The sequence below is a fragment of the Hyla sarda genome, chromosome 5, assembly GCF_029499605.1.
Source record: "Hyla sarda isolate aHylSar1 chromosome 5, aHylSar1.hap1, whole genome shotgun sequence".
Classification (NCBI taxonomy): domain Eukaryota; kingdom Metazoa; phylum Chordata; class Amphibia; order Anura; family Hylidae; genus Hyla; species Hyla sarda.
Genome location: NC_079193.1, coordinates 344,081,576 through 344,101,276, shown reverse-complemented (window position 1 = coordinate 344,101,276; position 19,701 = coordinate 344,081,576). Strand labels below are relative to the sequence as shown.

General features: G+C 44.6%; 1 protein-coding gene across 2 annotated transcripts in view; it reads left to right on the top strand.

Moving 5' to 3' along the window:
- EIF3E (eukaryotic translation initiation factor 3 subunit E) overlaps nt 1–19,701 on the top strand; it is a 97,109-nt gene that overhangs the window by 32,048 nt on the left and 45,360 nt on the right. The window contains exons 1-3 of one of the 2 annotated variants that reach the window (XM_056522589.1): nt 856–1,041; nt 9,606–9,723; nt 11,205–11,322. In XM_056522589.1, coding sequence (XP_056378564.1) covers nt 952–1,041; nt 9,606–9,723; nt 11,205–11,322 — 326 coding nt within the window. In that variant the 5' untranslated portion in view covers nt 856–951. Of the gene's footprint in view, nt 1–855; nt 1,042–9,605; nt 9,724–11,204; nt 11,323–19,701 lie in introns of those variants that run through there. The other variant, XM_056522590.1, reaches the window with a different exon arrangement.

Here is a 19,701-nt window from a genome sequence, read left to right as displayed (position 1 = left end):
CACAGCCGCAGAAGCCGTGATCTGTATTGATATAGGCTGAAGAAAATGACCTTGAAAGCAGGTGCTCAGGTGTCCATAGGAGGAATCACAATCAGATAGTGGAGGTAGGATGAAGTTTGCAGTTTATTGGAATCAAACATAAAACGACGCGTTTCAGGGTATACAAGCCCCTTCTTCAGATTTAGCAACTTCACTACAGTGATCTGTATTGATCACGGCATCTGAAGGGTTAATGGCTGACATCAGCGCGATCGCTAATGTCCGCCATTACCGGCTGCTGATAACAGCCAGGACCTGCCGTACATGACGGTTATTACGGGACGTAAATGTATGCCCTGGCGCACGAAGCATCAACGCATCAGGACGTCCATTTACGTCCATTGTACTTATAGAGGTTAAAAGAAAAACAAACGTAAAAACACCAAGTAGATATTGCATTTTGTAGTTCCCTATTGACTTGCAGCAATAATCAATAATAAAAAAATTATGTGTTGCAGAATGGGGGTGTTTTTCTTTCTTTTTCTTTATTTCTTTATTTATTTTTTACCAAAAACTATTTACGTGGATTTCTAGCCTTAAACAGACCCTGGCAGCCTATGCTCCCAATCTCTTCCACTATATAATTCATATATATAATTTATTCTATTATATTTTCACCCACATTTCTAAATTTTGCAAGGTTCAGAACTAAAGAGATAAAAAATAAAATAAAATAAAAAAAAACACTATGTTGGACTCCGACAAAATGGCGCCGCACTCACGGACACTTTCCTCGCTAAATAAAAATAAACAACGCCAACTCTCGCGCTCGAATACGTCGCCACGCCTACACCGCGCGCTTCGACCACAGTGTTCCTCCGCGTGTTCTCCTTCTGTTTCCTGTTCGTTTAATAAAGTTCGCCGGATTTTGAAGCCCTCCCCTTCCTTCTTTTCACGCCATCACCGGCAACCATGGCGGACTACGATCTGACCACCAAGATCGCTCACTTTCTGGACCGGCACCTGGTCTTCCCGCTGCTCGAGTTTCTATCGGTGAAGGAGGTGAGTGTTGTGTGTGATCGGCGGAGGGGGCTGTGTGTGAGGGGCGGCCGGGGCCTGTACTGTCTGCGACCATGTGATGGGCCCCGGCGGGAGAACATATCTATGGACAGTATATCAATGTTTCCCAAGCAGGGTGCCTCCAGCTGTTGCAAGACTACAACTCCCAGCATGCCCGGACAGCCGAAGGCTGTCCGGGCATGCTGGGAGTTGTAGTCTTGCAACAGCTGGAGGCACACTGCTTGGGAAACACTGACTTCTGTTATAATAATCCTTTTACTGTCTTGTTGCCATGGTAATTAGTGTTGCCCTTTAGTTTGCCCTGGTTACTTGGGTCTATTAAAGGGACACTCCACCTAAGATACCACCACCATGACCCCCCTCCCCCAACAGTTACATCATTGCTTAGCGCCACGTTATTTTGCTGAAGGATTTGCGTGGCAGCAGGTAGGTGATTGTCTTAGTTCACACTGCGAGTAATTCCTCCTGAATTCTCCGCTTAGAAATATTTAAAGGGGTACCCCGGGGCTTAGACATCTTATCCCCCTTATCCAAATGATAGGGGATAAGATGCCTGATCCCGGGGGGTCCCCAGCGGCGGGACTCCCGTGATCCGGCATCTTATTTCCCTATCCTTTGGATAAGGGGATACGATGTCAAAGCACCGGAGAACCCCTTTAACATCTGCTTTGCTGGTGACTTCAACGTATTTTAGTCTGCGCTGTTCACACTGCGTAAATTCGGCTTGCGGAATTCTGTTCCGCTAGAAGAAAGGACATGTTCATTCTTCTTGCGGAAGACGCGAGCAGAAGTCCATTGAAGTCAAAATAAAAAATTGCGCCTGAAATTGTTTCCGTGTGGAATTTGCGCGGAAATTCAGCACGAAAAATATAAGGAAATTCCAATTGGTGGTTGTAGTTAGAGATGAGCGAACTTACAGTAAATTCGATTTGTCACGTACTTCTCGGCTCGGCGGTTGCTGACTTTTTCTGCATAAATTAGTTCAGCTTTCCATTGCTCCGATGGGCTGGAAAAGGTGGATACATTCCTAGGAGACTCTTTCTTAGGACTTTATCCACCTTTTCCAGCCCAACGGAGCACCGGAAAGCTGAACTCATTTATGCTGGAAAAGTCATCAACTGCCGAGCCAAGAAGTTCGTGACGAATCGAATTTACTGTAAGTTCCCTCATCTCTAGTTGTAGTCCAGGAAAAAAAAAAAAGCCAGTTTCCTCCTTAACCCCTTAAGGACTCAGGGTTTTTCCGTTTTTGCACTTTCGTTTTTTCCTCCTTACCTTTTAAAAATCATAACCCTTTCAATTTTCCACCTAAATATCCATATTATGACTTATTTTTTGCGTCGCCAATTCTACTTTGCAGTGACATTAGTCATTTTACCCAAAAATGCACGGCGAAACGGAAAAAAAAAATCATTGTGCGACAAAATCGGAAAAAAAAAACGCCATTTTGTAAATTTTGGGGGCTGCCGTTTCTACGCAGTGCATATTTCGGTAAAAATTACACCTTATCATTATTCTGTAGGTCCATACGATTAAAATGATACCCTACTTATATAGGTTTGATTCTGTCGTACTTCTGGAAAAAATCATAACTACATGCAGGAAAATTTATAAGTTTAAAAATGTCATCTTCTGACCCCTATTACTTTTTTATTTTTCCACGTACAGGGCGGTATGAGGACTCATTTTTTGCGCCGTGATCTGAAGTTTTTATCGGTATGATTCTTGTTTTGATCGAACTTTTTGATCACTTTTTATTCATTTTTTAATGGTATAAAAAGTGACCAAAATACGCTTTTTTGGACTTTGGAATTTTTTTGCGCGTATGCCATTGACCGTGCGGTTTAATTAATGTTATATTTTTATAGTTCGGACATTTACGCATGCGGCAATACCACATATGTTTATATTTATTTTTATTTACACTTTTATTTTTTTTTATGGGAAAAGGGGGGGATTCAAACTTTTATTAGAGAAGGGGTTAAATGATCTTTATTTAGACTTTTTTTTTTACTTTTTTTTTGGCAGTGTTATAGGTCCCATAGGGACCTATAACACTGCACACACTGATCTCTCCCATAGGGACCTATAACACTGCACACACTGATCTCTCATGCTGATCACTGGCGTGTATTAACACGCCTGTGATCAGTGTTATCGGCGCTTGACTGCTCCTGCCTGGATCTCAAGCACGGAGCAGTCATTCGCCGATCGAACACCGAGGAGGCAGGTAAGGGCCCTCCCGGTGTCCTGCAAGCTGTTCGGGACGCCGCGATTTCACCGCGACTGTCCCGAACAGCCCGACTGACTAGCTGGGATACTTTCACTTTCGCTTTAGAAGCTTCTAAAGGGTTAATACCGCACATCGGCGTGATCGGTGATGTGTGGTATTAGCTGCGGGTCCCGGCCGTTGATGAGCGCCGCGACCGACGTAATGTGATGCGGGAGCCAGTGCAGGATGTAAATATACGTCCTGCATCGTTAAAGGGGTACTCCGGTGGGAAACCTTTTTTTTCTTTTTTTTTTTTTTTTAAATCAACTGGTGCCAGAAAGATAAACAAATTAGTAAATTACTTCTATTAAAAAATCTTAATCCTTTCAGTACTTATTAGCTGCTGAATACTACAGAGGAAATTATTTTCTTTTTGGAACACAGAGCTCTCTGCGGACATCATGACCACAGTGCTCTCTACTGACATCTCTGTCCATTTTAGGAACTGTCTAGAGCAGCATATGTTTGCCATGGGGATTTTCTCCTACTCTGGACAGTTCTTAAAATGGACAGAGATGTCAGCAGAGAGCACTGTGCTCGTGGGGTCAGCAGAGAGCTCTGTGTCCCAAAAAAGAAAAGAATTTCCTCAGTATTCAGCAGCTAATAAGTACTGGAAGGATTAAGATTTTTTAATAGACGAATTTACAAATCTGTTTAACTTTCTGGCACCGGTTGATTTAAGTTTTCTACCGGAGTACCCCTTTTAAAACACAAAACTCACACCGGCTACGCCCACTCTCTCCGCAGCCCTTGTAGTACATGGTATCTGGACATTTGCGAGAAACCATTTTAGGCAACTTTATTGAGCAATATATTGTATACAAAGATAAAAATAATCAGTTGCTCCACATGCCATATAAAATATAACAATCTTTATTGTACCAAAAAAAAAATCACCTCAGATGTTTACAAAGATACAGAAAAACCAGCGCATGTAGTAAATGATGTGGGTAAATATTGCACAATAGGGTTGGCTACAAATCCCCAAAGCAAAACCTATATATTCGGATGGAAGGATAAATTGCACAGTTGTGTTCAAAAAGGTGAAAAATATACCACTCGTACGGAACCACCGCTTGCGGGTTAAAATAGAATCCTAATCAGATTCAATAGATCAATAGATCACCCTCTATTGTCTGTTCATATAAAGTTACTCATTCCAAAAATTGCAACTCGCCCCTATCAAGTAATATCAAATTAAGTATTGCCCCCCTCAATTGTTTAGTCATAAAGTGACTAGTGCCAGGATATGTAACTTACCCATATTATAGTGTCGCTGCGTGCTGGACCCCGAGAGCGCTCCCGCTCCTTCCTCAGGGGCGCAGCATACCTACATATTGCGTTACAGCTTCCATCTAGCTGCGATATCATACAGGCAGCAGTGACTTACAGCTGTTGCAAAACTACAACTCCCGGCATGCCCGGACAGCCTTCGGCTGTCCGGGCATGCTGGGAGTTGTAGATTTGCAACCGCTGGAAGCACCCTGGTTGGGAAACACTGCTTAAAGGTGCCTTCACACTGAGTAATTCCTGTTTAATTCTCTCCTCCAAATTAATGCTCATCTCCTCTGCCCATTGACTTTAACCCCTTAAGGACCGAGCCATTTTATACCTTAAGGACCGGAGCGTTTTTTGCACATCTGACCACTGTCACTTTAAACATTAATAACTCTGGGATGGTTTTAGTTATCATTCTGATTCCGAGATTGTTTTTTCGTGACATATTCTACTTTAACTTAGTGGTAAAATTTTATGGTAACTTGCATCCTTTCTTGGTGAAAAATCCCAAAATTTGATGAAAAAAATGAAAATTTTGCATTTTTCTAACTTTGAAGCTCTCTGCTTGTAAGGAAAATGGATATTCAAAATATATTTTTTTTGGGTTCACATATACAATATGTCTACTTTATGTTTGCATCATAAAATGTATGAGTTTTTACTTTTGGAAGACACCATAGGGCTTCAAAGTTCAGCAGCAATTTTGAAATTTTTCACAAAATTTTCAAACTCACTATTTTTCAGGGACCAGTTCAGTTTTGAAGTGGATTTGAAGGGTCTTCATATTATAAATACCCCATAAAAGACCCCATTATAAAAACTACACCCCCCAAAGTATTCAAAATGACATTCAGTAAGTGTATTAACCCTTTAGGTGTTTCACAGGAATAGTAGCAAAGTGAAGGAGAAAATTCAAAATCTTCATTTTTTACACTCGCATGTTCTTGTAGACCCAATTTTTGAATTTTTGCAAGGGATAAAAAGGAGAAAATTTTTACTTGTATTTGAAACCCAATTTCTCTCGAGTAAGCACATACCTCATATGTCTATGTTAATTGTTCGGCGGGCGCAGTAGAGGGCTCAGAAGGGAAGGAGCGACAAATGGTTTTTGGGGGGCATGCCGCATTTAGGAAGCCCCTATGGTGCCAGGACAGCAAAAAAAAAAACACATGGCATACCATTTTGGAAACTAGACCCCTCAGGGAACGTAACAAGGGGTAAAGTGAACCTTAATACCCTACAGGTGATTCACGACTTTTGCATATGTAAAAAAAATATATATTTTTTTTACCTAAAATGCTTGGTTTCCCAAAAATTTTACATTTTTAAAAAGGGTAATAGCAGAAAATACCCCCCAAAATTTGAAGCCCAATTTCTCCCGATACAGAAAACACCTTGCATGGGGGTGAAAAGTTCTCTGCTGGCGCACTACAGGTCTCAGAAGAGAAGGAGTCACATTTGGCTTTTTGAAAGCAAATTTTGCTCTGGGGGCATGCCGCATTTAGGAAGCCCCTATGGTGCCAGAACAGCAAAAAAAAAACACATGGCATACCATTTTGGAAACTAGACCCCTCGGGGAACGTAACAAGGGGTAACCTGAACCTTAATGCCCTACAGGTGTTTCACAACTTTTGCATATGTAAAAAAAAAAAAAAAATTTTTACCTAAAATGCTTGTTTTCCCAAAATGTTTACATTTTTAAAAAGGGTAATAGCGGAAAATACCCCCCAAAATTTGAAGCCCAATTTCTCCCGATTCAGAAAACACCCCATATGGGGGTGAAAAGTGCTCTGCTGGCGCACTACAGGTCTCAGAAGAGAAGGAGTACCATTTGGCTTTTTGAAAGCAAATTTTGCTCTGGGGGCATGCCGCATTTAGGAAGCCCCTATGGTGCCAGGACAGCAAAAAAAAAACACATGGCGTACCATTTTGGAAACTAGACCCCTCGGGGAACGTAACAAGGGGTAATGTGAACCTTAATACCCTACAGGTGTTTCACGACTTTTGCATATGTAAAAAAATATATATTTTTTTTACCTAAAATGCTTGGTTTCCCAAAATTTTTACAATTTTAAAAAGGGTAATAGCAGAAAATACCCCCCAAAATTTGAAGCCCAATTTCTCCCGATTCAGAAAACACCCCATATGGGTGTGAAAAGTGCTCTGCTGGCGCACTACATGTCTCAGAAGAGGAGGAGTCACATTTGGCTTTTTGAAAGCGAATTTTGCTCTGGGGGCATGCCGCATTTAGGAAGCCCCTATGGTGCCAGGACAGCAAAAAAAAACACATGGCATACCATTTTAGAAACTAGACCCCTCGGGGAATGTAACAAGGGGTAATTTGAACCTTAATACCCTACAGGTGTTTCACGACTTTTGCATATGTAAAAAAAATATTTTTTTTTTACCTAAAATGCTTGTTTTCCCAAAAATTTTAAATTTTTTAAAAGGGTAATAGCAGAAAATACCCCCCAAAATTTGAAGCCCAATTTCTCCCGAGTACGGCGATACCCCATATGTGGCCCTAAACTGTTGCCTTGAAATACGACAGGGCTCCAAAGTGAGAGCGCCATGCGCATTTGAGGCCTAAATTAGGGACTTGCATAGGGGTGGACATAGGGGTATTCTACGCCAGTGATTCCCAAACAGGGTGCCTCCAGCTGTTGTAAAACTCCCAGCATGCCTGGACAGTCAACGGCTATCTGGCAATACTGGGAGTAGTTGTTTTGCAACAGCTGGAGGCTCCGTTTTGGAAACAGTGGTGTACCAGACGTTTTTCATTTTTATTGGGGAGGGGGGCTGTGTAGGGGTATGTGTATATGTAGTGTTTTTTACTTTTTATTTTATTTTGTGGTAGTGTAGTGTAGTGTTTTTAGGGTACAGTCACACGGGCGGGGGGTTCACAGTAGTTTCTCGCTGGCAGTTTGAGCTACGGCAGAAAATTTGACGCAGCTCAAACTTGCAGCCGGATACTTACTGTAATCCTCCGCCCATGTGAGTGTACCCTGTACTTTCACATTGGGGGGGGGGGGGGGAACATCCAGCTGTTGCAAAACTACAACTCCCAGCATGTACGGTCTATCAGTGCATGCTGGGAGTTGTAGTTTTGCAACCGCTGGAGGCTCCATTTTGGAAACAGTGGCGTACCAGACGTTTTTCATTTTTATTGGGGAGGGGAGGGGGGCTGTGTAGGGGTATGTGTATATGTAGTGTTTTTTACTTTTTATTTTATTGTGTGTTAGTGTAGTGTAGTGTTTTTAGGGTACAGTCACACGGGCGGGGGGTTCACAGTAGTTTCTCGCTGGCAGTTTGAGCTGCGGCAGAAATTTTGCCGCACCTCAAACTTGCAGCCGGATACTTACTGTAATCCTCCGCCCATGTGAGTGTACCCTGTACATTCACATTGGGGGGGGAACATCCAGCTGTTGCAAAACTACAACTCCCAGCATGTACGGTCTATCAGTGCATGCTGGGAGTTGTAGTTTTGCAACAGCTGGAGGCACACTGGTTGTGAAACACCGAGTTTGGTAACAAACTCAGTGTTTTGCAACCAGTGTGCCTTCAGCTGTTGCAAAAGCTACAACCCCCAGCATGTACGGACAGCGGAAGGGCATGCTGGGTGTTGTAGTTATGCAACAGCTGGAGGCATACTACTTTGGCTGGTAATTGTAGTTATGCAACAGCTGGAGACACACTGGTTTGCTACTTAACTCAGTGTGCCTTCAGCTGTTGCAAAACTACAACTCTCAGCAGTCACCGACAGCCAACGGGCATGCTGGGAGTTGTAGTTATGCAACCACCAGATGCACCACTACAACTCCCAGCATGCACTTTAGCTGATTGTGCAAGCTGGGGGTTGTAGTTATACAACAGCTGAAGGTACACTTTTCCATAGAAAGAACGTGCCTCCAGCTGTTGCAAAACTACAAGTCCCAGCATGCCCATAAGGGCATGCTGGGAGTTGTGGTGGTCTGCCTCCTGCTGTTGCATAACTACAGCTCCCAGCATGCCCTTTTTGCATGCTGGGAGCTGTTGCTAAGCAACAGCAGGAGGCTGTCACTCACCTCCAACGTTCCAGCCGCATCAGGTCAGTCCCTCGTCGTCTCCGCCGCCGCCGCTGCTCCTGGGGCCCCGATCCCAACAGGGGCGCCGGGGATCGGGGTCCCCAGCACCCGGGGTGCACGTCCTGCACCCGCTCACGTCCTCCGGAAGAGGGGCGGAGCGGGTTGCGGGAGTGACACCCGCAGCAGGCGCCCCGATTGGTCGGCCGGTAATCCGGCCGACGAATCAGGGCGATCGTGAGGTGGCACCAGTGCCACCTCACCCCTGCTGGCTCTGGCTGATCGGGGCCGTCTCTGACGGCCCCGATCAGCCAATAATTCCGGGTCACCGGGTCACTGGAGACCCGATTGACCCGGAATCCGCCGCAGATCGCTGGACTGAATTGTCCAGCGATCTGCGGCCATCGCCGACATGGGGGGTCATAATGACCCCCCTGGGCGATATGCCCCGATGCCTGCTGAACGATTTCAGCAGGCATCGGGGACCGGCTCCGTTCCAGATGGTTGCGGGGGGCCGGTAAAACACATGACGTTCTCATACGTCATGTGTCCTTAAGGACTCGGAAATGGAGACGTATGAGAACGTCATGTGTCCTTAAGGGGTTAATGTTATTTCTGCTGTCCTGTTCACACTGCGGAAATTCCGCTAGCAGAATTCATAACATGTTCATTCTTCAAGCGGAATCCGTGAGCAAAATCCAATTGAAGTCAGTGCTAAAAAAAAAAAATTCCCCTCGCCACGTCCTCGCCACGTCCTCGCCACGTCCTCGCCACGTCCTCGCCACGTCCTTGCCACGTCCTCGCCACGTCCTTGCCACGTCCTCGCCACGTCCTCGCCCCGTCCTCGCCCTTAGATGGTTGACAGGTCATGTAATTATGAGCAGGGTTGGCTTATACTTACCCACTCACTTACCTCTTGTGACCTTTTATCTCCCCAGATTTACAATGAGAAGGAACTGCTGCAAGGGAAGCTGGACCTGCTCAGCGACACCAACATGGTGGACTTCGCCATGGATGTTTATAAGAACCTGTATCCTGACAAAGAGATCCCTCACTGTGAGTGTTCATTGTTACACACAGACATTGGGGGAGACTTGGCAAAACCCGTGCAGAGGAAAAGTGGTGCAGTTGCCCATAGCAACCAGATTTCTTCTTTACTTTTTAAAGAGGCCTCTGAGACATTAATTGATCTGATTGGTCGCTATGGGCAACCGCTCCACATTTTTCTTAGGCCCCTTTCACACTATAAATTCATCCGTTATAATGTTCCGTTATGAAAACCCTTAAAATCGGCCGTTAAAAAATCCCATAATAGTCTATGGGATTTCTACATAACCCGTTTTAACCTGTCACAGCCCGGTATTAATAACGGACTTTATTTTGTGACGGGAGACAGTAAGCATGCGTGCACTATTTCTTCCGTTCTTTCTCCCGTCACAAAATAATGTCCGTTATTAATAACGAGCTGTGACAGGTTAAAAAGGATAATCTATATGGGATTTTGTTACGGCCGATTTTAAGGGTTTTCAAAACAGAACATTATAATGGATCTTTAAATCGGATGAATTTATAGTGTGAAAGGGGCCTTTTATCAACTTAGAAAGTTAAACAGATTTGTAAATTACTTCTATTAAAAAATATTCAGCTTTCCAATATGTATCAGCTGCTGTATGCTCCAGAGGAAGTTGTGTACTTCTTTTCTGTCACGGCCACAGTGCTCTCTGCTGACACCGCTGTCCCTGTCAGGAACTGTCCAGAGTAGGAGGAAATCAACATAGCAAACCTATCCTGCTCTGGACAGTTCCTGACATGGACAGAGGTGTCAGCAGAGAGCACTGTGGTCAGACTGAAAGGAAATTCCAAAAGAAAGGAACTTCCTCTGTAGTATACAGCAGCTGATAAGTACTGGAAGGATTAAGATTTTTAAATAGAAGTAACTTACAAATCTGTTTAACTTTCTGGCACCAGTTGATTTACAAAAAAAACAAAAAAAAAAAAAAAAAACACTGGAGTGCCCCTTTAATCTTTGTGGTGTCTTTCATTGACTGAGGCTTCTAGGGGGTGAAACAGGCAGGATTAGGTGTTTTGGTTTGTTGCCTTTACAGAGACCATGGAACAGTAATGGTACACTTAAAAAATGAAATAAAAAAAATCCTTAGTATCACTCCTATTATAGCTAAAGATCACTGCTAGAGATGAGCGAACTTACAGTAAATTTGATTCGTCACGAACTTCTCGGCTCGGCAGTTGATGACTTATCCTGCATAAATTAGTTCAGCTTTCCGGTGCTCCGTTGGGCTGGAAAAGGTGGATACAGTCCTAGGAAAGAGTCTCCTAGGACTGTATCCACCTTTTCCAGCCCAACGGAGCACCTGAAAGCTGAACTAATTTATGCAGGATAAGTCATCAACTGCCGAGCCGAGAAGTTTGTGACGAATCAATTTACTGTAAGTTTGCTCATCTCTAATCACTGCTCTTAGTCCAATCCTCAATGTCTTCCTTCTGCATTATCCCTAATGGAGCTTTTTCTCTTATAGCTCTGAGGGAGAAGAGAACCACGGTTGTGGCACAGCTGAAGCAGCTTCAAGCTGAGACCGAGCCCATCGTGAAGATGTTTGAAGACCCTGAAACAACTCGGCAGATGCAGTCGACTAGGTAGGTGTCCCCATTAAGTGTTTTCATATAAACCTTGGTGGGAGCTCCATGTCTTCTATACACTAATAACTGATGAATTGGTTATAACTTTATTTTCTAATTAAGTCCCAGATTAAGGGTATTTTCTCACGCTAGTAGCGAGTTTCCCGCTGTGAGTTGCGCTACCATGGTTTTTAATGGGTCCGCGGACAGTCCACAAATCTGACACCATTGCGGACTGTATGTGGACCCATTCAAATCAACGGTAGCGTAACTCGCAAACCCACTGCTTGTAATAGCGTGTGAACGCACCCAGATATCCAGGGGTACTCCGCTGCTCAGTGTTTGGAACGCTGGAGTTGGGAGCTTGTTACGTCATAGCCCCGCCCCCTCACAACATCATGCCCCACCCCCTCAATGCAAGTCTATGGGAGGGGCGTGACGGCTTTCACGCCCCTCCCTTAGACTTGCATTGAGGGGGGGGGCTGTGACGTAACGATGCTCCCGACTCCAGCGTTCCAAACACTGAGCAGCAGAGTACCCCTTTCAAAGGAGAACTCCAGAATATAAAAATTGCCCCCTATACTGCCGGCAGTAAAAATAAAATAAAGAGGTACATACCTTCCTTCGCTGCTCCGGTCTCCGCCGCCATCCTCTTCGTGGTTGCCGGTGGTCGGCGAGTCATACTGCACTCAGCCGATCACCAGCCGCAGCGAAGTCCCTACTCGGCCGGCGGTAGGCTGAGCGGCAGTGTGAGCGCTTCAGGACCCAAAATTCTTCACTACACCGGCACCTGCTGCCGGGGCCGAAAACGTCACTGTTTGTAGTTTTCTTATAACTTCAGTAGAGATTCCAGAAAGCTGCGCAGGAATGATGAATTATTGCTGATATTCCAGTCAGTCAGCATATAGACGGTGACTTGGGTCCTCACAATATCCATATAAGGCCGGGTTCACACCACATTTTTGCCATACAGTTCCCGGATACATTCTCAATTTGAAAACCGTATGGAACCAAATTGAAAACCATATGCATTGACTCTCCAAATGATGCATCAGTTTGTGTCCGTTTTGCATCCTGGACGGTTTTCATTTTTTTTCTTCCTGTACCCAAAACCGCAGCCTACCATGGTTTTTGGTCCGGGTGGAAAACTGTAATGACACACACGTTTTTTTTTTTTTCTTAAAGGAGTATTCCAGGAAAAACTTTTTTTTTTATTTATTTATTTTTTTTTTTATCAACTGGCTCCAGAAAGTTAAACAGATTTGTAAATTACTTCTATTAAAAAATCTTAATCCTTTCAATAATTATCAACTGCTGAAGTTGAGTTGTTTTCTGTCTGGCAACAGTGCTCTCTGCTGACAGCTCTGTTTGTCTCGGGAACTGCACAGAGTAGAATAGGTTTGCTATGGGGAATTTCTTCTAAACTGGGTGTTTCCCGAGACACGTGTCATCAGAGAGCACTCAGACAGAAAAGAACAACTCAAATTCAGCTCATAAGTACTGAAAGGATGAAGATTTTTTAATAGAAGTAATTTACAAATTTTTTTTTAACTTTCTGGAGCCAGTTGATATATAAAAAAAATTTTTTTCCTGGAAAACCCCTTTAACATGGGAGTCAATGGGAACTGTAGAGAACTGTATGTGCGTACAGTTCCATCCGGTTTTTGCCTTTGCGCAGTTTTTTTCTTAGAATTTCAATCGAACAAGTGAAACTTTATTCATAATGGAGTGAAAAGTAAAAAATGTACGTTTTTTTTCTTAAAAGATGCAACCGGACATAATTTTCAAAACAGTATATGGATCAAAATGTGTACTCGTTTTGATAGTTTAGTTCGGCTTTGAGGAACAGTTTTTTTAATCGAAAACCTGATACGGAAACTGTATTACAAAAACGTGGTGTGAACCCGGCCTTAGGGAGAGCCATATGAGGGGAATTTGTCTGCAGCAAACGTTTATATACAGATTTGCTCAGGACTTCCTGCAGGTCTCTCCCTTTTGCAATGAATATCGTGAAACACGTAGCAAAACCGCATCCGAATCCACATATAACAAAAATATAGCGGCAGATTTGCTGTGGTAAAATGCGTCGCAGATAATGACGGGACAACTGAAATTTTGGTTTTCTAGATTACCAAACTGTATCAAATTGTGACCTGGAAGGATATGTAAAGCGGATCTCTCACCACCTTTTTCAGGTAGCTTTTCCTCGGATCTGGGTTTCAATCCAACTTGGAGCCTTAGAACATGACTGGGAATGTATGCCAAAGCAAAAAATCTCTCTAGAAGAAAAAATACCCAACTGTAGACGGCTTTTTCATGGTTATTGCCCCTTCATCAGTACAATGCAGGTTGCTGGTGGGCTAGTTAAAGGCCTGTTTTCCCTTTCAGCTCCAGGTTAATAGACCTTTCACTAGCCAGCTAGCACCATTCTCTGGACTGAGGGGCAATACCTCTGAAAATGCTGTCTACAGTTAGGTATTTAGTTTTTTTTTCTTCTGATGAGTTCTGACGTCTCTAAGGCTGGAGTTGGAGTAAACACTTACTGTAAAGGAAAAACTAAATAATGAATGTGTTTGACACTGTCCTGGAGGAGAAACCTTACCCCTTTGGTCCCATATTGTCACGAGGAGACGCTTCGGCAAGGTTTTCGTTAAAATTTGAGGCACAAAGTGCATGTAATATGCTTGTGTGAGATCTGTCTTTGGGATGACAGATTTGTGTCAATTTTTGCCTGTGGGCTTGTGCAGATAATATCCACAGCAGATTCCAGTAGAGCAGGGTTTCCCAACCAGGGTGCCTCCAGCTGTTGCAAAACTGCAACTCCCAGCATGCCTGGACTGACTTTTTAGTTTGGCAACTCCAGTCACCTGCAGGATGGATATGTTTGGGACAGTGTTTCCTAACCAGGGTGCCTCCAGCTGTTGCAAAACTACAACTCCCAACTGGGAGTTGTAGTTTTGCAACAGCTGGAGATTCTCAAAAACTATGCGGGTGCTGAATCTCCGTCACGCCCCCTCCCATAGACATGAATAGAGGGGGTGTGACGTCAGATCCCCAGTCCCGGAAACCCGGAGGTTTCCGGAACTGGAGATTCAGCACCTGCATAGAAAGTGGGTGCTGCAGGGAGATCGCGGGGAGGTCCCAGCAGCGCCCCCCCCCCCCCCATGATCAGACATCTTATCCTTTGGATACCCCTTTAATGTTCACGCCACTTGTTTTTTGTTTTTAAAAAATTTTTTTGCAGCCATATCCAATTTTTTTTTTTTTTTTTTTGCGGCAAAATTGCAGATTTTCGCACCAATTCTGGCGGAAACATCTCACCAAATATTCCATTGTTTCTAGTGCCCAGACAAGCGATAATTGTATAAATAAAACATTTCTGAGCTTAAATGTGAGTGCAGGTGCAGTGACCAAGAAAATAAAAATTATACATTTTTTAACATTTTTCAATAATTTTTTTTTTTTTATAATTAGAACACCTTTCCCCCCCCCCCCCAAAAAAAAAATACAACCATTTCTGTGTTTTTTTTTTCTTCTTTTCAAAAAGCTGGTGTGAAATTTTTGACGTAAACTGAGCTCTCACCCCTTTCAAAATATCATATACAACTGACGTGAAGAGTGTAAACCACGGCACAAAGCTCTTTGAAAATGTGGTCGATGCTTTTCCAAACAGTGGGGGGGCGGGGGAGAGACTCTCAAAGAATTTTGCACTTAAAAAAAAAAAATTTGTGCCAAAATTTTGGCGCAAAATGTATTTTTTTGGGCACAAAATTCTTTGAGAATCTCCCCCCACTGTTTGGAAAAACACTCCAGCAGCAGGTAAGAGGAGGAGACGTTACGGCAGAAGAACGTGTCGCAGTGTTTTTCGCCCCTTTTGGTGTAGGAGGGACAAAGCCGCCTGTAAATGGCCTCCATGTGTGCTCGGCGCTGTAGTCATCCTCCCGCCTGTAGTTAGTAGTCACTAGTTTGTCCTTTTTAATGAGGATGAGGAAATTGTTGGTTCCGTGTAATGATCTCCAAATGTGAGGATTTCTCTAGTTACTATTATTAAGGGTTATGGGAGATCACCAGCCTTTCATGGTCGGGAGCCTGCAGCACTCGGGAGCTTAATAACACGGGGTGTTTTAGACATTGTGCAATGTGCAGACCACTTACACACTTTATTATGGCCTTTAACCCCCCCCCTCCCCCACCCTGCTCTTTACCGCAATGAAAGGTTATCTCTTTCCTGAGCGTGTGAAATTGTTCTTGTGCATCATACGTGATATTAGATTAAAAGAACAAGTTCAGATACACTTCAGATACTCCCTGGTGATACAGGCCGGGTCCTCTCCTCTGTTGTGGTTGGGGAGGGATGGAGAGCAGTTGCTTAGTAGATCTTACAGGAGTTCCATTTAAAAAATAATTAAAAGGATACATACCTGCTGCCGCTCCTCCGGTAACCCGCTCCGGCCTCCACCGCGATAGTCTTCCTGGTGGTCGGTGAGTCATACTGCAGTCAGCCAATCACCGGCCGCAGCGAGTCTTGCCTTTGTATAGCGGTAGCTGAGCGGCAGTGTGACCTCTTCAGTCCCTGCACCAGGAAGAATACCAGTACCAGGGCCGAAAATGTCACGCTGCTGGTCGGCTTATCGCTGGCCAAGACGGGAGTGCAGTATGATTCGCCGACCACCAGCAACTAGGAAGAGGATGGTGGAGACCGTAGTGGGTAACCGGGGGGAGTGGCAGCAGGTATGTAGCCCCCCCCCCCTTTTTTTTTTTTTTTCTGCCTGCATTCTGAAATAGAATTTTTACATTCCGGAGAACTCCTTTTTAAGGGGTTGTAGGCAAACCTTAGAGCCCCTCAGATGCAAATCTGGACCATTTTCTCTTATTCACTCAATATAGCAAAAGCAATAGAGAGGCCATCTACATGTGCCTTATACACAGAGCCATCCTCATCTACATGTAATGCTCCATATATACCGCACCTGATCAAATACACCACTTTATTTCTTTGGTAGGGTTTATAAGTTCATAGATATACGTGAAACGTGTAGCAACACTGCATCCAGTTTAGTGGCAGATTTGCTGTGGCCAATTGCAGAGCAGAAAAATACAGCGCAATTGATTTTCGGTTTTCGCAATATCCATGTTACCAAACTGAATGTGTCCTCTTCTGACAAAGGATATGTAAAGCAGATCTCGCACCACCTTTTCCAGGTAGATTTTCCTTGGTTTTAGTGTTATACTTCAACTTGGAGCCTTAGAACATGACTGGGAATGTATGCCAAGACAGATCTCTCTCCAGAAGGAAAAAATACCCAACTGAAAATAGTTTTCAGGGTTTTTGCCCCTCATCAGTAGAGTGCAGGGAGCTGCTGACTAGTTAGAGGCCTATTTTCCCTTTGCTCCTAGGCAAGTATCTACCGTATATACTAGAGTATATGCAGAGTTTTTCAGCATGATTGCCGATGGCTGCCCGGGCTTGCTGGGAGTTATAGTTTTGAAACATCTGGAGGTCCGCAGGTTGAAGACCACTGTATCGGACATTGACAAGCGGTGATGATGATGAAGGGGGGGGCGGCGGCTGATGACATGTGATGGTGATGAAGGGGGGGTGGGGATGATGACATCTGGTGATAATGACATGTGGTGATGATGAAGGGGGGTGTGGGATGATGACAGGGGGATGATGGAGGGGGGGGGATGATGGAGGGGGGGGGGATGATGGAGGGGGGGGGGGATGATGGAGGGGGGGGATGATGACGGGGGGTAGGGGATGATGAAGGGGTGTGTGGGATGTTTCAATGGGGGGGGTGGCTGATGTGTGGGAGGGGGAAAATGGAATTGTGGGATTTGTAGTAAAAAAAAAGAACCGTCAAACATGAAATGCCAGTTCACAAAAAGCTAGCCACAGTGTTATGGTAATCTCACAGCATAACCATTTAGCCCCAAGACAAGCGCAGATCCTTCCTAAGCATGACCATTACTGTCTGCCAGGTACATACTAAAATCACCTTATGGTGGAGAACCCCTTTAATCCTCCCAGTATTTATCAGCTGCTGTATAATACACAGGAAGTTCTGAATTCTCTTTCGGTCTGACCACAGTGCTCTCTGCTGACACCTCTGACACCTCCTCAGGAGCAGGAGAGGTTTGCTATGGGGATTTGCTCCTACTCTGGACAGTTCCTATAATGGACTGAGGTGTCAGCAGAGAGCACTGATCAGGCAGAAAGGAAATTCAAAAAGAAAAGGACTTCCTGTGGAACATACAGCAGCTGATAAGTACTGGAAGGATTAAGATTTTTTAATTGAAGTCATTTACAAATCTGTTTAACTTTCTGGCACTAGTTGATAAAAAAAAAAAAAAAAATTTCAAGTGGAGTACCCCTTTAACCCCTTTAACGATGCAGGACGTAAATGTACGTCCTGGTGATGTGGTACTTAACGCATATTTACATTTACGTCCTGAGCATAACCGCGGGCATCGGAGCGATGCCGGCATCACGCGTGGCAGGTCCCGGCTGTGGATCGCAGCCAGGGACCCGCCGGTAATGGCGGGCACCCGCGATCCCGCGGATGTCCGCCATTAACCCCTCAGATGCCATGATCAATACAGATCACTGCATCTGCAGCATCGCGGTCACTTAACAGGATGATCCGATCGTCCTGCGCGGCAGACGGAGGTCCCCTCACCTGGCTCCGCTGCCTTCTGGGAGTCTTCTGCTCTGATCTGCCTTCCCGCAGACCAGAGCAGAAGATGACCGATAATGCTGATCAGGGCTGTGTCCTATACATAGCACTGCACAGGATTAGCAATCGAATGGTTGCTATAAATAGTCCCCTATGGGGACTATATAAGAGTGTAAAAAAAAAAAAAAAAAAAAAAAAAAAAAAAGTGAAAAAACCCCTCCCCCAATAAAAAGGTAAATTGTCCCATTTTCCCTATTTTACCCCCAAAAAGTGTAAAAAAAATAAAATAAAATATATATATATATTATTTTATATACATATTCTGTATCGCCGCGTGCATAAATATCCAAACTATTAAAATAAAATGTAAATGATCCGGTACGGTGAACGCCGTGAACGTACGTAAAAAAAAAAGGCCAAAATAGCTGCTTTTTTATAACATTTTATTCCCCAAAAAATGTATAAAAAATTTAATAAAAGTTTTGTATAAGCAAATAGGGTATTAATAAAAAAAAGTACAGATCACTGCTCAAAAAATTAGCCCTCATACCACCACTTATACGGAAAAATGAGTTATAGGTCTTCAAAATAGGGGGATTTTAAACGTACTAATTTGGTTAAAACTTTGCGATTTTTTTTTTTATTTATTTATTTTTTTTTAAGCGAAACAGTAATAGAAAAGTGTATACCGTATAAGCCGACCCGAATATAAGCCGAGGCCCCTAATTTCACCCCAAAATCCCAGGAAAAGTTATTGACTCGAGTATAAGCCTAGGGTGGGAAATAAATTATCCCCCCATGTAATCATCCAAACCCCCGCCATTAACACCCTCATCATCATCATCACCCTGTCATCATCCCCCCCCCTTCATCCCACACCCCCGTGTCATCATCCCACATCCCCGTGTCATCATCCCACACCCCCGTGTCATCATCCCCGTGTCATCATCCCCGTGTCATCATCCCCGTGTCATCATCCCCGTGTCATCATCCCCGTGTCATCATCCCCGTGTCATCATCCCCGTGTCATCGTCATTTATCCGCCCTCAGTGGTCTTCAACCTGCGGACCTCCAGAGGTTTCAAAACTACAACTCCCAGCAAGCCCGGGCAGCCATCGACTGTCCGGGCTTGCTGGGAGTTGTAGTTTTGAAACCTCTGGAGGTCCACAGGTTGAAGACCACTGCGGCATTCGACATCATCCAGCCCCCCTCTCACCCCCTTTAGTTCTGTACTCACCTCCGCTCGCCGCTGGTCCGGTGCTGCAGGACTGTCTGGTGGGGAGGTCGTCCGGTGGGATAGTGGTTCCGGGCTGCTATCTTCACCGGGGAGGCCTCTTCTCTGCGCTTCGGGCCCGGAATAGAGGCGTTGCCTTGACGATGACGCAGAGGTACGTTGGTAATGAACGTACCTCTGCGTCGTCGTCAAGGCAACGTGACTATTCCAGGCCCGAAGCGCGGAGAAGAGGCCCCCCGGTGAAGATGGCAGCCCGGAACCACTATCCCACCGGACGACCTCCCCACTGCACAGTCCTGCAGCACCGGACCAGCGCCGAGCGGAGGCGAGTACTGTACAGAACTAAAGGGGGTGAGAGGGGGCTGGATGATGTTGAATGCCGCAGTGATCTTCAGGTTGAAGACCACTGAGGGCGGAGAGTTCACTCGAGTATAAGCCGAGGGGGGGTGTTTTCAGCACGAAAAATCGCGCTGAAAAACTCGGCTT